Below are 20,973 nucleotides of genomic sequence, written 5' to 3' on the forward strand. Positions count from 1 at the left end.
GTGTGTGTGTGTGTGTGTGTGTGTGTGTGTGTGTGTGTGTGTGTGTGTAGCATTTCCTTACTTACTGACACTAAAAGATACTCTAGACTCATCTGTCCTAGAATCAAATATTTCTCTAATGAACCCTGATTCCTTTTATTCTAATGGTATTAGAAACTACTGTTTGGACACTGGGTGTGCTTGTTACTAGTTCTTTTAGATCCTCTCAGCTGACAGAGCAAGGAAATATATGTGTATATATTAATCTTCAGATATGCACATATCTATAAATATTTCTGTATGAATCCATCTTTATTTGTATTAAGCTAAAAATGAATTCATCATGAGATCTCCAACACTGACCACACTAACACATTGATCATCCTACTCTTACCTCCTTGCTTGTCTGTAATCTTCCAGTATAGCAGTGAGAAACTGGCTTTCATCATCCAACATCTAATACTTAATCATTCAATTCCAGTATTCATGTATAGTGGTTTCAGAATTGTTAATCCATACCTGCATGGGAAACAACTTTACCAACTAGAGCAGGGGTCCCCAACCCCTGGGCCACAGACTGTTATTGGTCCATGGCCCATTAGGAACTGGGCCAGAGAGCAGGAGGTGAGCGGCAGGCAAGTGAGCGAGTGAAGCTTCATCTGTATTTACAACCGCTCCCCATCACTCACATTACTGCCTGAGTTCCGCCTCCTGTCAGATCAGCAGCAGCATTAGATTCTCATAGGAGCACGAACCCTACTGTGAACTGCACATGCGAGGGATCTAGGTTGCACACACCTTATGAGAATCTAATACCTGATGATCTGAGGTGCAGCTGAGGCAGTGATGCCAGCACTGGGGAGCAGCTGCAAATACAGATTATCATTAGCAAAGAGGTTAGACTGCACAGAGACCATAATAAATCAATTGCTTGCAGACTCATATCAAAACCCTATCAGTGAGTGGTAAGTGACAATTAAGCTGCATCTTACAGAGTAGACTGGACATAAGCAACACACTTTGGGTGTCACTGTCTCCCATCACCCCCAGATGGGACCATCCAGTTGCAGGAAAACAAGCTCAGGGCTCCCAGTGATTCTGCGTTATGGTGAGTTGTATAATTATTTCATTATATATTACAATGTAATAATAGAAATAAAGTGCACAATAAATGTAATGCGCTTGAATCATCCCAAAACCATCCCCTCCCCACCCCCAGTCCATGGAAAAATTGCCTTCCACGAAACTAGTCCCTGGTGCCAGAAAGGTTGTGGACTCCTGAACTAGAGTACACTGCTTGTACTACACAGTTCCTTTGTCTTTATTCGTACAGTCTATACTCATTTCCAAAGTTATTTAGGCCAGTACCTCCATCTCCCACTCGCTTCAATGAGGTTATTTCATACATTTGTAATACAGTTAGGTAATTTTGTCACAGTCTGCATCCTGGGATCTCCTGACCTCCTCCTAAGTGTTCTTGTTTTAATTAGCATACATTAAGTTTCACTTGTACTATAAAGTTCTGTGGGGTATTTTTAAAAACATCTTTATTGGAGTATAATTGCTTTACAATGTTGTGTTAGTTTCTGCTATATAACAAAGTGAATCACCTATATGTATACATATATCCCCATATCTCCTCCCTCTTTCATTTCCCTCCCACCCTCCCTATCCAGCCCTCTAGGCGATCACAAAGCACCGAGCTGATCTCCCTGTACTATGCAGCTGCTTCCTACTAGCTATCTATTTTACGTTTGGTAGTGTATATATGTCAGTGCTACTCTCTCACTTCGTCCCAGCTTGCCCTTCCCCTTCCCTGTGTCCTCAGGTCCATTCTCTGCCTCTGCATCTTTATTCCTGTCCTGCCCCTAGGTTCATCAGAACCATTTTTTTTTAGATTCCATATATATGTGTTAGCATACAGTATTTGTTTTTCCTTTCTGACTTATTCACTCTGTATGACAGACTCTAGGTCCATCCACCTCACTACAAATAACTCAATTTTGTTTCCTTTTATGGCTGAGTAATATTCCATTATATATGCGTGCCTCATATTCTTTCTCCATTCATCTGTCAATGGACACTGAGGCTGCTTCCATATCCTGGTTATTGTAAATAGAGCTGCAGTGAACATTGTGGTACATGACTCTTTTTGATTATGGTTTTCTCAGGGTATATGTCCAGTAGTGGGATTTCTGGGTCACATGGTAGTTCTATTTTTACTTTTTTAAGGAACCTCCATACTGTTCTCCCTAGTGGCTGTATCAATTTGCATTCTCACTAACAGTGTAACAGGGTTCCCTTTTCTCCACACCCTCTCCAGCATTTACTGTTTATAGATTTTTTTTTTTTTTTTTTTGTGGTACGTGGGCCTCTCACTGTTGTGGCCTCTCCCGTTGCAGAGCACAGGCTTCAGACGCGCAGGCTCAGCGGCCATGGCTCATGGGCCCAGCCGCTCCGCGGCATGTGGGATCTTCCCGGACCGGGGCACGAACCCGTGTCCCCTGCATCGGCAGGTGGACTCTCAACCACTGTGCCACCAGGAAGCCCTGTTTGTAGATTTTTTGATGATGGCCATTCTGACTGGTGTGAGGTGATACCTCATTGTCATTTTGATTTGCATTTCTCTAATGATTACTGACGTGGAGCATCCTTTCATGTGTTTGTTGGCCATCTGTATGTCTTCTTTGGAGAAATGTCTATTTAGGTCTTCTGCCCATTTTTGGATTGGGTTGTTTGTTTTTTTGATATTGAGCTGCATGAGCGGCTTGTATATTTTGGAGATTAATTCTTTGTCAGTTGCTTCATTTGCAAATATTTTCTCCCATTCTGAGGGTTGTCTTTTCGTCTTGTTTATGGTTTCCTTTGCTGTGCAAAAGCTTTTAAGTTTCATTAGGTCCCATTTGTTTATTTTTGTTTTTATTTCCATTTCTCTAGGAGGTGGGTCAAAAAGGATCTTGCTGTGATTTAGGTCATGAGTGTTCTGCCTATGTTTTCCTCTAAGAGTTTTATAGTGTCTGGCCTTACATGTAGGCCTTTAATCCATTTTGAGTTTATTTTTGTGTATGGTGTTAGGAAGTGTTATAACTTCATTCTTTTACATGTAGCTGTCCAGTTTCCCAGCACTACTTGTTGAAGAGGCCGTCTTTTCTCCATTGTATATTCTTGCCTTCATTATCAAAGATAAGGTGACCATATGTATGTGGGTTTATCTCTGGGCTTTCTCTCCTGTTCCATTGATCTATTTCTGTTTTTGTGCCAGTACCATACTGTCTTGATTACTTTAGCTTTGTAGTATAGTCTGATGTCAGGGAACCTCATTCCTCCAGCTCTGTTTTTTTTTCTCAAGATTGCTTTGGCTATTCGGGGTCTTTTGTGTTTCCATACAAATTGTGAACTTTTTTATTCTAGTTCTGTGAAAAATGCCATTGGTAGTTTGACAGGGATTGCACTGAACCTGTAGATTGCTTTGGGTAGTATAGTCATTTTCACAATGTTGATTTTTCCAATCCAAGAACATGGTATATCTCTCCATCTGTTTGTATCATCTTTAATTTCTTTCATCATTGTCTTATAGTTTTCTGCATACAGGTCTTTTGTCTCCTTGGGTAGATTTATTCCTAGGTATTTTATTCTTTTTGTTGCAGTGGTAAATGGGAGTGTTCCTTAATTTCTCTTTCAGATTTTACGTTGTTAGTGCAACAACAAAAATGCAAGAAATGCTGTGCATTAATTTTCTATCCTGCTACTTTACCAAATTCATTGATTAGCTCTAGTAGTTTCTGGTAGCATTTTTAGGATTCTCTATGTGTAGTATCATGTCATCCGCAAACAGTAACAGCTTTTTACTGCTTCTTCTCCGATTTGGATTCCTTTTATTTTTTATTTATTTATTTTTCCTTTATTCCCTTTTTCTTTTCTGATTGCTGTGGCTAAAACTTCCAAGCTGTGTTGAATAATAGTGGTGAGAGTGGGCAACCTTGTCTTGTTCCTGATCTTAGAGGAAATGGTTTCAGTTTTTCACCATTGAGAACGATGTTGGCTGTGGGTTTGTCATATATGGCCTTAATTATGTTGGGGTAAGTTCCCTCTATGCCTACTTTCTGGAGGGTTTTTATCATAAATGGGTGTTGAATTTTGTCGAAAGCTTTTTGTGCATCTATTGAGATTATCATATGGTTTTTATCCTTCATTTTGTTAATTTGGTGTATCACATTGATTGATTTGCATATACTGAAGAATCCTTGCATTCCTGGAATAAACCCTGCCTGATCATGGTGTATGATCCTTTTAATGTGCTGTTGGTTTCTGTTTGCTAGTATTTTGTTGAGGATTTTTGCATCTATGTTCATCACTGATATTGGCCTGTAGTTTTCTTTCTTTGTGACATGTCTAGTTTTGGTATCAGGATGATGGTGACCTCATAGAATGAGTTTGGGAGTGTTCCTCCCTCTGCTATATTTTGTAAGAGTTTGAGAAGGATAGGTGTTAGCTCTTCTCTAAATGTTTGATAGAATTCGCCTGTGAAGCCATCTGGTCCTGGGCTTTTGTTTGTTGGAAGATTTTTAATCACCGTTTCAATTTCAGTGCTTGTGATTGGTCTGTTTATATTCTATTTCTTCCTGGGTCAGTCTCGGAAGGTTGTGCTTTTCTAAGAATTTGTCCATTTCTTCCAGGTTGTCCATTTAATTGGCATATAGTTGCTTGTAGTAATCTCTCATGATCCTTTGTATTTCTGCAGTGTCAGTTGTTACTTTTCCTTTTTCATTTCTAATTCTATTGACTTGATTCTTCTCCCTGTATTTCTTGATGAGTCTGGCTGATGGTTTACCAATTTTGTTTATCTTTGTAAAGAACCTTTTAGTTTTATTGATATTTGCTATTGTTTCCTTCATTTCTTTTCCATTTATTTTTCTTCTGGTCTTTATGATTTCTTTCCTTCTGCTAACTTTGGGGTTTTTTTGTTCTTCTTTCTCTAAATGCTTTAGGTGTAAAGTTAGGTTGTTTATTTGAGATTTTTCTTCTTTCTTGAGATAGGATTGTATTGCTATAAACTTCCCTCTTTAGAACTGCTTTTGCTGCATCCCATAGGTTTTGGGTCATCATGTTTTCATTGTCATTTGTCTCTAGTTATTTTTTGATTTCCTCTTTGATTTCTTCATTGATCTCTTGGTTATTTAGTAGCATATTGTTTAGCCTCCATGTGTTTGTATTTTTTCCTGTAATTGATATCTAGTATCACAGCATTGTGATCAGAAAAGATACTTGATACGATTTCAGTTTTCTTAAATTTACCAAGGCTTGATTTGTGACCTAAGATATGATCTATCCTGGAGAATGTACCATGAGCACTTGAGAAGAAAGTGTATTCTGTTGTTTTTGGATGGAATGTCCTATAAATATCAAGTCCATCTTGTTTAATGTATCATTTAAAGCTTGTGTTTCCTTATTTATTTTCATTTTGGATGATCTGTCCATTGGTGAAAGTGGGGTGTTAAAGTCCCCTGCTATGATTGTGTTACTGTCGATTTCCCCCTTTATGGCTGTTATCATTTGCCTTATGTATTGAGGTGCTCCTATGTTGGGTGCATAAATATTTACAATTGTTATATCTTCTTGGATTGATCCCTTGATCGTTATGTAGTGTCCTTCTTTGTCTCTTGTAATAGTCTTTATTTTAATATCTATTTTGTCTGATATGAGAATTGTTACTCCAGCTTTCTTTTGATTTCCATTTGCATGGAATATCTTTTTCCATCCCTCCACTTTCAGTCTGTATGTGTCCCTAGGTCTGAAGTGGGTCTCTTGTAGACAGCATATATACGGCTCTTGTTTTTGTATCTATTCAGCCAGTCTGTGTCTTTTGGTTGTGGCATTCAATCCATTTACATTCAAAGTTATTATCAATATGTATGTTCCTATGACCATTTTCTTAATTGTTTTGGGTTTGTTTTTGTAGGTCTTTTCCTTCTGTTGTGTTTCCTGCCTAGAGAAGTTCCTTTAGCATTTGTTGTAAAGGTGGTTTGGTCGTGCTGAATTCTTAGATTTTGCTTGTCTGTAAAGCTTTTAATTTCTTCATCAAATCTGAATGAGATTCTTGCTGGATAGAGTAATCTTGGTTGGAGGTTTTTCCCTTTCATCACTTTAAATATATCCTGCCACTCCCTTCTGGCTTGTAGTGTTTTTGCTTAAAGCTCAGCTGTTAACCTTATAGGAATTCCCTTGTATGTTATTTGTTGCTTTTCCCTTGCTGCTTTTAATATTTTTTCTTTGTATTTAATTTTTGATAGTTTGATTATTATGTGTCTTGGCGTGTTTCTCCTTGGGTTTATCCTGTATAAGACTGTCTGCGTTTCCTGGACATGATTGACTCTATCCTTTCCCATGTTAGGGAAGTTTTCAACTATAATCTCTTCAAATATCTTCTCAGTCCCTTTCTTTTTCTCTTCTTAATCTGGGACACCTATAATTCAAATGTTGGTGCATGTAATGTTGTTCCAGAGGTCTCTGAGACTGTCCTCAATTCTTTTCATTCTTTTTTCTTTATTCTGCTCTGCGGTAGTTATTTCCACTATTTTATCTTTCAGGTCACTTATCCATTCTTCTACTGCAGTTATTCTGTTACTGGTTCCTTCTAGAGAATTTTAAATTTCATTTATTGTGTTGTTCATCATTGTTTGTTTGCTCTTTAGTTCTTCTAGGTCCTTTTTTAGCATTTCTTGTATTTTCTCCATTCTATTTCCAAGGTTTTGGATCATTTTACTGTCATTAGTCTGAATTCTTTTTCAGGTAGACTGCCTATTCCCTCTTCATTTGTTTGGTCTGGTGGGTTTTTACCTTGCTCCTTCACCTGCTGCATATTTCTCTGTTTTCTCATTTTGCTTAACTTACTGTGTTTGGGGTCTCCTTTTCACAGGCTGCACATTCATAGTTCCCGTTGTTTTTAGTGTCTGCCCCCAGTGGGTGAGGTTGGTTCATTGCCCATGTCCGGTGGTGTGTTTTGGGATGTTTGTGAATTTAGTATGATTTTAGGCAGCCTCTCTGCTAATGGGTGGGGTGTGTTCCTGCCTTGCTAGTTGTTTGGCATAGGGTGTCCAGCACTGTAGCTTGCTGGCCATTGGGTGGAGCTGGGTCTTAGGGTTGAGACAGAGGTTGCTGGGAGAGCTCTTGCAGATTGATATTACATGGGGCTGGGAGGTCTCTGGTGGTCCAGTGTCCTGAACTCGGCTCTCTCACCTTAGAGGCTTAGTCCTGACACCAGGCTGGAGCACCAAGACCCTGTCAGCCACATGGAATTATCAAGGTGGTGGTCATTGGTGAGTGAGAACAGGAGAAGAGGCCTGTTCTATGCCTGGTCCTGCTGAGCAGTTTTCAGACTTCACCTCATTCTGGCAGCAGGATGACTGGGTCAGCCACTGAGGCAGGATGGGGTGCATTAAGCGGGCAGTGCTCAGCTGTTGTGCAGACTGAGGGGCCCAGTCGAAGCCCTCAGGGAAGGGTGACAGCCTCTGGCCTCCGGCCTCCTGTGGCCACGGCCTCTTTGGGGTCTTCCTCCCGGCGTCAAGTCACTCTCACTTCTGCTTTGGTGGCTGCGCCTTTACCCTGAGCTTCTTCACGAGGCTAGCACTCCCGAGGCGACATATGAAAAGCGCGGGCCGCGCTGAAGCATGAGAAACCTCTGTGGGTTTTTATAAATGGATATTGTCCTACATCTACCATTACAGTATCATACAGACATTTTCAACTAAAAATCCCCTTTGATCAGTCTCTTCAGGTTTTCCCCCCCCCCAACCCCCCTGCTTTTTTTTTTTTTTTTTACTATTTCCATAGTTTTGCCTTTTCTAGAATGTCATTTGAATAGAGTCATATAACATGTAGCCTTTTGGGACTGATTTCTTTCATTTAGCAATATGCATTTACTGTTCATTCATGTTTTTGTGTGACTTTATAGCTAATTCTTTTTTTTTTTTTAATCACTGAGTAGTATTCAGTTGTAATGAATATACCATTTTTTATCTGTTCACCTATTGAAGGACATTATGGTTGCCTTAGTTTGGTGATTATGAATAAAGCTGCTGTAAACATTTGTGTACAAGTTTTTGTGTGGACATAAGTTTTCAGGTCTTACTGAAACTGTCTTTCAAAGTGGCTCTATCACTTGCATTTCCACTAGCAATGAATGAGAGTTCTTTCTGGTCCTCATCCTCATCAGCAGTTGATACTGTTCTTATTATTTTTTGTTTTTTGGACTTTAGTCTTTCAGATAGGTATGTACTGGTATCTTATTGTTGTTTCACTTTTTATTTACCTAATGGCAAGTGATGTTGAAGATCTTTTCACATGCTTATTTGCCATCTGTATATTATTGAGAGTTTTTGGTTCAGATCTTTTTTTTATTGTCAAGTTAGGTTGTTTGTTGTCTTACTATTGAATTTTAAGAATTCTTTGGATATTTTGCATAGAAGTCCTTTATATGATATGTGCTTTGCAAATACTTTCTCCCAGTTGGTGCCTTGATTTTCATTCTCTTAACAGTGCCTTTTATAGAGCAAAATTTTTAAATTTTAATAGAATCCAGCTTATCAGTTTTTTCTTTTTTGGATCATATGTTTGATGTTATATCTAAATTCATCATCAAACCCAAGATCCTTTGTTTTCTTCTAGAAGTTTATGGTTTTATATTTATATCTATGATCCATTTTGAGGTAATTAGTTAATTTTTATGTGAGGTATAAGGTTTGTATCTACGTTTATTTTTTTTACGTGTGGATGTCCAGTTGCTCCAGGACCACTGTTAAGAAGATTATCCTTTCTCTACTGAATTGCCATTGTGCTTTTGTCAAAACTGAATTGATTGTATTTGTGTAGGTCTATTTCTGACCTCTCTATTCCATTGATCAATGAGTCTCTACTTTCACTAGTGCATACTGTTTTGAGTACTTTAACTGTATAGTAATTCTGGGAATCAGGTAGTGTGAATCATCCAACTCTGTTCTTCTTTTTCAATATTGTGTTGGCTATTTTAGGTTCTTTGCCTTTCCATATAAGTTTGAGAATCACTTTGTCAATATCTACAAAATAGCTTTCTGGGACTTGGATTGAAATTTCCTAAATTTTTTAAGTCATAAGAATTGCAAATGCTTTTCTGTATCTATTTTGATGATCACATGGCTTTTCTCCTTTATTTTATTATTTTTTTAATCCCATACTCCCAGCTTACCTCCCCCTCCTTTCCCCTTTGGTAACCATAAGTTTGTTTTCTATGTCTGTGAGTCTGTTTCTGTTTTGTAAATGAGTTCATTTGTACTCTTTTTAGATTCCACATATAAGTGGTCTCATATAATATTTGTCTTTGTCTGACTTACTTCACTGAGTATGATAATCTCTAGGTCCATCCATGTTGCTGCAAATGGCATTATTTCATTCTTTTTTTATGGCTGAGTAATATTCCAGTGTGTGTGTGTGTGTGTGTGTGTGTGTGTGTGTAGATAACATGTCTTCTTTATCCGTTTATCTGTTGATGGACACTTAGGTTGCTTCCATGTCTTGGCCATTGTAAATAGTGCCACTATGAACATTGGGGTGCATGTATCTTTTTGAATTAGCACTTTTGTTTTCCAGACAGTTGCCTAGGAGTGAGATTGCTGGATCATATTTTTACTTTTTTAAAGAACCTCCCTACTGTTTTCTGTAGTAGCTGCACCAATTTATATCCCCACCAACAGTGTAGAAGGGTTTTCTTTTCTCCACAACCTCTCTAGCATTTATTATTTGTAGACTTTTTGATGATAACCATTTCTGACAGGTGTGAGGTGATACCTCATTGTAGTTTTGATTTGCATTTCTCTGATAATTAGCAATGTTGAGCATCTTTTCATGCGCCTGTTGGCCTTCTGTATGTCTTCTTTGGAGAAATGTCTATTTAGGTATTCTGCCCTTTTTTTTGATTGGGTTGTTTGTTTTTTTGTTACTGAGTTGTATCAGCTGTTTATATATTTTGGAAATTAAACCCCTGTCAGTTGTATCATTTGCAAATATTTTTTCCCAGTCCATAGGTTGTCTTTTCATTTTGTTTATGGTTTTCTTTGCTGTGCAAAACTGATGTGTGATTAGGTCCCATTTGTTTATTTTTGCTTTTATTTCTTTTGCCTGGGGAGACTGACCAAAGAAAACATTGCTATGATTTATGTCAGAGAATGTTTTTCCTATATTCTCTTCTAGGAGTTTTATGGTGTCATGTCTTATATTTAAGTCTTTATGCCATTTTGAGTTTATTTTTATGTATGGTGTGAGGGAGTGTTCTAACTTCATTGATTTACATACAGATGTCCATCTTCCCCAACACCACTTGCTGAAGAGACTGTCTTTTCTCCATTGTTTATTCTTGCCTCCTTTGTCATAGATTAATTGACCATAGGTGTGGGTTTATTCCTGGGCTCTCTATTCTGTTCCATTGATCTATGTTTCTTTTTGTGCCAATACCATGCTGTTTTGATTACTGTAGTTTTGTAGTATTGTCTGAAGTCTGGAAGGGTTATGCCTCCAGCTTTGTTCTTTTTCCTCAGAATTGCTTTGGCAGTTCTGAGTCTTTTGTGGTTCCATATAAATTTTAGGATTATTTGTTCTAGTTTTGTGAAAAATGTCATGGGTAATTTGATAGGGATCACATTAAATCTGTAGACTGCTTTGGGTAATGTGGCCATTTTAACAATATTAATTTTTCCAATCCAAGAGCATGGATATCTTTCCATTTCCTTCAATCCTCTTCAATTTCCTTTTTCAAAGTTCTATAGTTCTCAGTGTGTAAGACTTTCACCTTCTTGGTTAGGTTTAATCCTAGGGTTTTTGTTTTTTAGTGTGATTTTAAACAGGATTTTATTTTTTTTTTTTACTTTCCCATTCTGATATTTCATTGTTAGTGTAAAGAAATGCAGCAGATTTCTGTATATTAATCTTGTGTCCTGCTACCTTGCTGAATTCATTTATCAGTTCTAATAGTTTTTGTATGGAGTCTTTACAGTTTCTTATATAGAGTATCATTCATTTGCATATAATGAGAATTTTACCTCTTCCCTTTCTGATTTGGATACCTTTTATTTCTTTTTCTTGTCTGATTGCTGTGACTAGGGCTCCCAATACTATGTTGAATAGAATTGGGCATCGTTGTCTTGTTCCAGAATTTAGCAGGAAGGCTTTCAGCTTTTCACCCTTTAGTATTATTTTGCCTGTGGGTTTGTCATAAATGACTTTTATTATGTTGAGGTATGTTCCCTCTATACCCATTTTGGCAAGAGTTTTTTTATCATGAATGGATGTTGAATTTTATCAGATGCTTTTTCTGCATCTATTGAGATAATCATGTGGTTTATGTCTTTTCTTTTGTTGATGTGGTGTATCACATTGATTGATTTGTGTATGTGGAACTATCCTTGTGACCCTGGAATGAATACAACTTGATCATGGTGTATGATCCTTTTTTTGTGTTGTTCCTTTATTTTGTTAATGTGCTAAATTATGTTGCTTGATTTTGAAACGTTAAAGCAATCCTGCATTCCTGGAATAATTTCAACTTGGTTGTGATGTTTTATATATTCTGTTTATTGCTGGATTCAGTTTGCTAATATTTTGTTTAAGATTTTTTTTATGTATATTTATGAGATAGGTTGGCCTATAACTTTCCATTTTTTATAATGTCCTTGTCAGGTTGAGGTCTTAAATTTACGTTGACTTCATAAAATGAGTTGGGAGGCATTTCTTTTATTTTCTTTCTATTTTATTCATTTTTAATGTGTATGAGTAAGATTGATTTTATATGTTTTTAAAATATTTATTTGAATTCACTGAGGAAGTCATCTTGGCCTGTAATAAAAGACCACTTTTCTTTATTAAGTTTTATTTTCATCCTTTTTTAAAGTTAAATTTATTGAATTAGAATTCATATACAATCAAATACACACATTTGAAAGTCCAATTTAATGAGTTTTGACTAATGTATAAACCTGGGTAACTCCCACCACAATCAAGATACAGAGAAGTTTCATCACCTAAATCCCTTGTGCCCATTTACCATTAGTACCTTCCCTCTCTCTAGCCCCAGGCAAAAACTGAGTTTCACATGCTTATTTGTCATCTGTATTTCTTTAGTGAGTTTTCTGTTCATATTTTTTGCCCATTTTTTAATTGGGCTGTTTGTTTTCTTATTGCTGTATTTTCTAAATTCTGGTTTATTTTACCTGTCCTAGAATTTCATATAAATGAACTCAGACATGTTATTGAGCTTGGTTTGCTCAGCATAATGTTTTTGGGCTTCATCCTTGGGTATTATGTATATCAGTGTTTCATTCAGTTTTTATTGCTGAGTAATACTGCATTGTATGCATACACCACAATTTATTTAACCATTCTCCTGTTGGACATATTTGTTGTTTTCAGTGTTTAGCTATTATTAATAAAGCTGGTATTAACATTTTTGTGCAAGTATTTGTGTGATTATATATTTTCATTTCTGTTGGGTAAATTCCTACGAGTAGAATTGCTCGGTCATATGTTAAGTGTATGTTAACTTTTTATGAAATTGAGAAACATTTCTCCAAAGAAGTTATACCATTTTACACTACCACCTACATGCTGTGAAGAGTTCCAGTTTTTCCATATTTTCCTCACCACTTAATGTTGTCGGTCTTTTAAATATTTGCCACTCTAGTAGGTGTGTAGTGGTATCACATTGTGGTTTTAATTTGCATTACCCTGATCACTAGCAATTTTGAGCATCATATTATGTGCTTATTGGCCATTTGCATATCTTATGACGTTTCTGTTCAAATCTTTTACCCATTTTTTTTAAAGCACTCGTAAAGGGAGTGATTTGTTACAAATTTTAATATACATTAACTATTGAGAAACAGACATGTACCTTTTTTCCCCCTTAAAATGAATCATGTACTGTTCTGACCATAGCTTTTTCTAATTTTAATCTAATGCTCAAAACTTGATGTGATGTTATTCTTTATAACGAGCCATAAACATTAGTTTTGTAGTAAAACTATTTAAATCAATTTGGCTCTTATCTGATAATTTTTTGTGTGAGTGTGCCCATTTTTTAGTAGGATTGCTTATGTTCTTATACTGAGTTGTATAGTTCTTTATATATTATGGATTCAGTTGTTTGGCAGATATACGTTCTGCAAATATTTTTTCCCAACATTTTGCTCATCGTTCCATTTTCTTAAAAGTGGCTTTAAAAGGACTGAAGTTTTAAATTTTGTTAAAATTTAATTTTTTATGTTTTTTTTGAAAAATTGGTTCATGCTTTTTGGTTCCCAAGAAATCTTTGCCTACTCAGAGTTGCAAAGATTATCACCTGTGTTTTTTCTAGCGATATTATAGTATTAGCTTTTATGTTTAGGTTTTGATCCATTTTGAGTTAATTTTTGTGTTATGGTGTGAGGTTAACTGTCAACATTCATTTTTTCCCCTCCAAACCTCCAGTTCCAGTACCACTAAAAAAGCTTGATCAAGACTGCATTGAATCTAGAAATTAATTTAGGCAGAATGGACATGTTAACAGTTTTGGGTCTTCAAATCCATGAGCACAGTTTAGCTCTCTCTTAGGTTTTTGTAAATTATCTCAGCAATGTTTTATAGCTTTTAATGTAGAGGTCTTGTACTTTTTTGTTATATTTGTTCCTGTGTATTTGACCTTGTTTGCTAATAGTGTAAATGAAATTCTTTTCCTTCATTTATAGCTATTCATTATTATGCCTGATTATCTTTGGATATTTTATTGAAAATTTATAGAAATAATTTAATAGTCTGGATGATGTAATTTTAATGAAGACAAGATTTCCTTTTGCTTCTGGAAAGCATTTAGACTAGGTGGAGATCACTTTAATCCAGTCAGGAATTGAGCTCATTAAAAGCTGGACTTCAGTTCTAATAAGGGCTTGTCTATTTCCTGTTCATTCTTCTTCCTAAGGTGTAGACCTTTCAGAGTCCAACTGGAATCCTGGGGCATCCACCAAAGTCTCTCCTCATTGCTGGATCCCAAATTCCAATTTGTGTGCCTCCAAGCCTGTGAAGATTGTCAGAAGCTATGTTTAGCTTCTTAGCCTCTCAACCATTGCTTTTGCTTTCATATTTGGCAGTTGCCTCAATGGAAAAAGTAACCTAAAATATACTTGGATCACTTCAAATCATGATTTCTTTCTTTCTTTAAAAAAAAAAAGAATAATACATATATATATGTTATATATATATATATATATATATATATATATATATATATTTCCAAGCTATTCAGCAGGAGGGTTGGTCTGTGACAACCTAGTAAGCCATTGCCAGAAGTGTCTTTCTCTTATTCCTCTCCCCCTCTACTTTTCCCTCCCAACCTCCACTAGAATATTCACATTTTCTCTATATCTCATTTACTGTTATATTCCCTAGAATAGTGCCTAGCACAGAATAGAAGTCATTAGGTATTTGTTGAGTGAAAGAATGGATGAATTAGCATTCTATCTGGGAAGATAGAATGGACATTCAAAAGAAAATATCTTTACTGTCATTTTCTCAAACTTAAGAGATAGCTAAGTAGCTATTCTTGAGCATAATTATGGTGAGTTTTGAACTGGAGCTCAGGACCTTTAGAGTTCTAGTCTCTTACTAATGTTTCCTCAACATGTTACGTGACATCGTTTGGTCTTTATTTCTCCATTTGTAAATGATTTATTACTCTCTTACTCATGGAAATTGTTACTAAAATTTAAGAGCTTTCAAGAGAAAAAATTAAGTGGGAGTTCCCTGGTATCCTAGTGGTTAGGATTCTGGGCTTTCACTGCTGTGACCCAGATTGAGTCCCAGGTCAGGGAACTGAGATCCCTCAAGTGCATGGCGCAGCCAAAAAAAAAAAAAGAGAGAGAGAGAAAAAAAAATAAAAAGATGAAAAGGACATTGGAATTAATGTTTTAATCAAGGAATCAAAATTCTTTGGTATAAGTATAGGCTTATAATTTGTATTATTAAAATCTACCAGTGAATACAGTTAAGACGGATAGATTGTTATCATGTTTTAAGAGGTAAAGATGAAGAGTTTCATAAAGAATAACATTTTGCATTGTGCATAAATGTTTGCCTGTGTTTTTTCCCCCTCTTCCCTTTAGAGCCATTTTAAGTGCAAGATCTAGTTATTTTGCTGCGATGCTGAGTGGCTGTTGGGCTGAAAGCTCCCAAGAGTACATTACTCTTCAAGGGTAAGCAGAATTTTTACAAGGCAGCTTGACTGCAAATGATTATAAATAATGCTTTTAATACAAAGCATTTTTCATGAATCTGATTTCCCTGTATGTTCAATGAAATGTTTCTCATGTGGTACAATTCAGCAAAGTACACTTTCTGAAAATGAGAGGTAGTTGGGAACATTTAGTAATAGAGATAGTGTGTTAGTCTTCTCAGACTACCATAACAAGATACCACAAACTGGGTGGTTTAAACAGCAAAGATTTGTTTTCTCACAGTTCTGCAAGATCAAAATGCCAGCAAGGTTGGTGTCTGGTGAGAGCTCTTACCTTGGGTCCTTGGGTTGTATATAGGCACTTTTCCACTGTGTGCTCCAGTGATGTTCTTTTTAAGTGCATGGGGCTGGGGGGCAGGGAGGTAAAAGGAAGGTGGAAGGAGAGAGCTCACTCTCTGGTGTTCTTCTTATAAGGACACTAATCCTATCACGTCAGGGCAGGGCCCCACCCTTATTACCTCATTTAACCTTAATTATTTCCTTAGAAGCCCCATCTCCATATAGGTACACAGGAGTTAGGGCTTCAATATATGAATCTGAGTGGGTGGGAGAACACAGATATTCAGTCTGTAATAGGTAGTTTCTTAAAGAATAATTTGGATAGGTGTGGATTTCACTGACCTATGATAGTGCAATGGTGAATCTACACAGTTGGTGGCAGTTTAAACTGCTGAGACAGTTATTAAGAGATGAACTACTTCCTTAAACGGTGAAATGGAATATTTTTTGGTCACAGATGATCACTGTGAGAATCTGGAGGGTACAATATGGGAGAGGGCTTTGTCAGTAGGAAAACTGCCTGGGCGTTCTGAGGGAGCCTGTCAGCCCTGCATCATTCACACTGCTGATGTTTCCTCGACTGGGTCAACCTTGGCTAGAGGGTTGGGTGTGGAATGGTGGTCGTGGTGATTCCATAACAGTGGATGCATGGAAAGTATTGATAAATTCTCACTATTTTTTACACTGGCCTATAATCTTGAGCCTTCTAGGTTACAGCTGTCTGGTTTCCTTACTAACTAAAATTGATCCCCAAATGCCTCTCATTTTTAATTTCTCAGTCTATAAAATATGGAAAATTGAAACATTTGTAAGAATATGTTATGTGTTTTTATTTATTTTTTCATATTTCATTCATTTAATAGAAATGAAACACATATGCAGAAGAACCTAAACCTCCTTTCTTTCTTACCAGGGTTTTAGAGAGTTGTGTTTTAATTATATTACCTATCACAGTTTCGATACACATATCACAATCTGGCAATCACCAGGTAGTTTCTGATTATGGAAGATTTTGTACACCAAGCAAAGAGTTTATTAGCCTATGGGTAAAAGGAATGTGTAGTTGAATCAGTTGGTGAAACCTTATCATTCACTGTTGAAAAACAACCTAAAAGATATATATATCCTACCAAGAAGGCCTCTTCCTTTATGGCGAATTTAAAATATCTGCTGAATATAGGAAGAGGGATAATGCTAGCAGAGGCCAGAATTTCTCTAAGTGTGTCAATCCTAGGGATAATCACTCTAGTGTAATTTTGGAAACGTGTCCAGGGACTGTGTTTCAGATGTTTTAGATATCATTTTTTAAAACTGTCAATCTTCTCTCATTAGAACTGAATTAAATAAAAATTTAAATGAAGAGATAACCTAGTTTGACTCAGAATGCAACTTTTTTGGCATTTATTAAAAATCATGTGATTCTATGTAGTGAGATAAAGGTCAAAAGAAGTGTATGATTATTGGACCTTACTTGACAGCAGGGGAAAGTAATTTACAGAGAACACTTGTCTGATTTCGTAGAAGAAATCTTAGTTGCTTATATGTTTAGTGACAATTTTTACTATCTGATACCTATTAACATATACCTTTGTTCCTCTCTCCAAATAGATTCTGTCCTCAGCAGTGATAATACCTTACAATAACATCATATATTTTCTAGGATTCTTCCACACTTATGGTGCCCTTTAATTTTTAGAATCAGTCTTTGAGAGAGAGGGTATATTCACATATTACAGATGAGTAAAAACAAGATCAGATAAATTAAATGTCTTCCAGGGGTTACTTGGTAAATAAGTGCTTATGCTGAATATAAGTTACACGTTTGTTGATTCTTAATTCAAAGTCCATTCCACAACAGTCACTGAAGAAATTAAAAGTTTCACATTGGCGTGTGTTCTTGAGCTATCTCAGACTGATCTTCTCCACTGTTTAAATCAGTGATTTTCCCATAGGACCCTTAAGTTCCTGGTAGGTATGTTAGGGAATACATGGCATGGGATTGGGATATGAGGGGAAGGCCATTTGGGAAGAGGCACATCTTCAACCAGAGCTGCTCTACTTTTATTTATTCTATATTGCTCAAAATGACCTCTGAGTTTAGCTATAGGAACAAAGGCAATCTTTAATCAGCACTCACGAGTGATCCGATTAAACATTCGAAACACACAGGCTTTTAAAGAAGTCTATTTATTAAGAGGTCAATAGATAAGAAAGAAGTAGTGGCATAACTATTGGTCTCTACTCACCACCTATAATTTTCCTTCTTTCATTATAGTGGAGGTAATGGATAAAAATCTCCTCTTATAATATGGCTTGACTGCTACTGACCAACTTTAGTGGTTCAAGGGAAAGCCAAGTAGAAGTAGCCAAATTTGTTTTAAACTGTCATTACAAATAAGTAGGCTGTACGTTGTAGCAGTGCCAGCAATGATCAGGCTCACTCCTCTTACAGTATTTTCCCTTCACTTCTGTTGTAAGCAAGACTCTACTCCTTACTGGATCATCTTACCCAGAGCTGCTATTTCAGCAGTGGAGACTTACTCCTAATCAGCTTATTCACTTCTAATGCTAGCACGTTGGAAATGAGGATACATTTCTTTTTGACTCTTTTATTTTGCTTGATGTAACAAGGTTTTCCAATGCTAAAATGAAAAGAGAATTTCCTGACAGATTCTGGGTTTTATCTACATCCTTTATTATTATTATCATCACACAATCTGTTTTGCTTTCCCCTCCTGTATCATATATCAAATTGACTGTCTCAAATTACCACCTAAAATGTTATTAGCATCATGGTGTATAAAGCTGTAGGAAGGCTAAAGGGAATTTAGGGATTTTACTTTTTTTAAAAAAAAAAATCACATCTTTTAGGAATTTTTATATTATAACAAAGTAATCTACAAAATAAAATCTCTTTTCACATTAACTTATATGGTAATCCTGGGTAGATGTTTCCATGGATTGTGTGGTATAGTAGAAAGATCATGGACTTTGGTCCTTCCTTATAGGAAGTCCTACATCCAGTCCTAAAGTGTTACATGACTTTAGGGACATTGCTTACCTTCCTTAAGTTTCCTGAGGTTGTTGAAAGAAAAAAACCTGGCATAGTGCTTGGTACATAGTATGTAGTGCTCATTAATATTTGTCTTTTTCTTCTTTCCCTAAATTATATTGTTCTCATTTTCTAGAGAGAAAAGCCTTCAAGTGAGGGCCATTTACAGTACCAGGACAGCAATGCCTGCTGTGCTTGGTCAGCAACCGCTTTTGGAACTGTGCCACTGTTGCATATCTGTAGGATGTTTTCTGCAGTAGATTAGAATTGAAATCCTGTCTGAAATCCCTACAGAAAAGAACCGAATGTTTTTAATGAGTTGGTAGTTCAACGATGTAATGCACATGATATTTTTAAGATGGACAGCCTTCAATAAATTATAGTAGGAATAGTAGGGTCCTATTATCCTTGATAATAATTATCCTATTATCGTATTATCCATGTCCCAGAGTTGGAGGGGGAAGGATATAGTTGGAAGGAAGTTCTCCTGGTGGAGGAAGGGGGAAATTTTCCACATCCTATACTGGAAATTGAACCGCAGCCAATAGTTCTGTAAAGAAACCCCACATGTTTCCATTTTATATAAAAAGAGGTCTTTCACTGGTGGCTTGAGACTTTAGAGCATAAATTTGGATTTTCTTGTCTCCCTTGGGAGATTCCTGGGCTTGCTGTGAACCTTCAGGATGATCTTTTCAAATATGTCAGATAATATTTCTTTTCTGACTAAAATTCTTCAATGCCTTCTCATCACAATCAGAATTAAACCCAAATCTTTACCATAATCTATAAGAACCTGTATGATCTGGCCCATAGGCTTTTCCCAAACTACCCCACCTAAAGTAGCTACAGCCTAACTCTCTAGTTATTCTCTTCTATGTTATTCTGTTGTATTGTCTTCACTTTTCACTATTAAAATTATCTTCTTTGTATATTTGTTGACATATTTATTGGCCATGTCCTCTCTCTAGAATGCAAGCTTCTTGTATCCTCAAGGTCTAAAATAGGGCCTATCATTCAATAAATATTGACTGTATATGAACAAATGAATGAGTGAATGAGACCCTACATTACCTTAGCCCACATATATAGGAGCCTGAAACTTTAGGAAGCACATATAAAGCACAGAGGTTTAAACTGGGCACATGTTGTATCTGATCCTAGAGCTCTGTCCTCTCATAGGCTTTTCTTTTTTCTAATTCTGGGTATATGTTATATTTTCATCTCCTACAGGATTTTATTCTGATTACATTTAAATGGGAATAGTGCTTTAAATCTTTCCATTTAAACTGTGGGCTATTGCAGTAATTTGTTGGGTTTTTTTTTTTCCAGGTCAGTTGATCATGTCTTTATAAACACTTTGAGTAAAAATATAGATGACTTACAATAATGAGAATGCAGTTTAGTAAAACATCTGTCAAGACAGCAGGAAAACAGTTTCTTGCTGTTTTTATAGCTATCATATATATTGACACATAAGCTCAAATGTCTAGCTTTTGCTATTTATTTTAATAAAACTCCTTTTATTTTTACTTAGTCATTATTATCCTTTGCTTAAATATGTCAAGTCTTAGAAGAAACTATTCTTTCAACAGAAATGGTCAGTCCTCATTAATACTGATAAGAATGGCTCTCGAAATTTTGAGGAAAAGTGCATGGAATCTAATAATTATGCTACTGTTTTAGGCTACAAACTATAGATGATATGGCATAATCATTCTGAGATCAAATCTTGTTGTATCAACGTATATAAATGAGAATATTTAGAGATTTGACTTTTTTCTAAGTATTAAAGATGTGGAATTTTGAATCAGCAGAAACCAGTAGGGGGCAGTAAATATTTATTAAGTAAATTGAAAAATATTTATGTTTTCAACTCAGTATTCCTTCTGAAGGTTTGGGAGATGCTTATAACTACCCTAATAAGCCATTCATTAAATATTCATTAAACATTTATTGAGCATATATTATTTAAGGCCATAAAATCAAAGCAGACACCTTTCTGAGTCCTACCCTGAGGACTCCATTTCTTTTCTTCTTGCCTTCCTCCTTTTGTTACTTTAGCAGACATTAGATACCATGCTTAACAAACTGTGAAGGTCTTATCAGCACTGTGCCCACCCTGCTTCCACTGCGGAGCTCCAGTATTATGTGGGGAAAGGAAATTCTTCTCAACCTGGGGATATTGAATCAATGCTGACATTCTGCTGCTACTAGAGATGCAAGGGTAAATAAGACACAAATCCTGCCCTCACAGAACTCAGTTTAGAAGGAGAAACAAATACATAAACAAAGATATTACAAGTCAGTTTAATAAATGTGATAAGGGAAGTGTGTGTGTGTGTGTGTGTGTGTGTGTGTGTGTGTGTGTGTGTGTGTG

The 20,973-nt window shown here is 36.3% G+C and overlaps 1 protein-coding gene and 1 long non-coding RNA gene across 2 annotated transcripts in view; one reads left to right on the plus strand and one right to left on the minus strand.

Moving 5' to 3' along the window:
• LOC113624474 (uncharacterized) overlaps positions 1-8,918 on the minus strand; it is a 9,720-nt gene extending 802 nt beyond the window's left edge. The window contains exons 1-2 of the long non-coding RNA XR_003434349.1: positions 8,908-8,918; positions 1,962-1,965 (exon numbers count right to left, since the gene is read on the minus strand). This is a non-coding gene — a long non-coding RNA (uncharacterized LOC113624474). The remainder of the gene's footprint in view (positions 1-1,961; positions 1,966-8,907) is intronic.
• BTBD8 (BTB domain containing 8) overlaps positions 1-20,973 on the plus strand; it is a 91,592-nt gene that overhangs the window by 33,170 nt on the left and 37,449 nt on the right. The window contains exon 5 of the mRNA XM_027114324.1: positions 15,135-15,224. Within this exon, the coding sequence (XP_026970125.1) occupies positions 15,135-15,224 (90 nt within the window). The remainder of the gene's footprint in view (positions 1-15,134; positions 15,225-20,973) is intronic.

The sequence above is a fragment of the Aethalodelphis obliquidens genome, unplaced genomic scaffold (genome assembly GCF_003676395.1).
Source record: "Aethalodelphis obliquidens isolate GAN/ISIS:26980383/991018 unplaced genomic scaffold, ASM367639v1 scaffold13, whole genome shotgun sequence".
NCBI classification, from domain to species: Eukaryota; Metazoa; Chordata; class Mammalia; order Artiodactyla; family Delphinidae; genus Aethalodelphis; species Aethalodelphis obliquidens.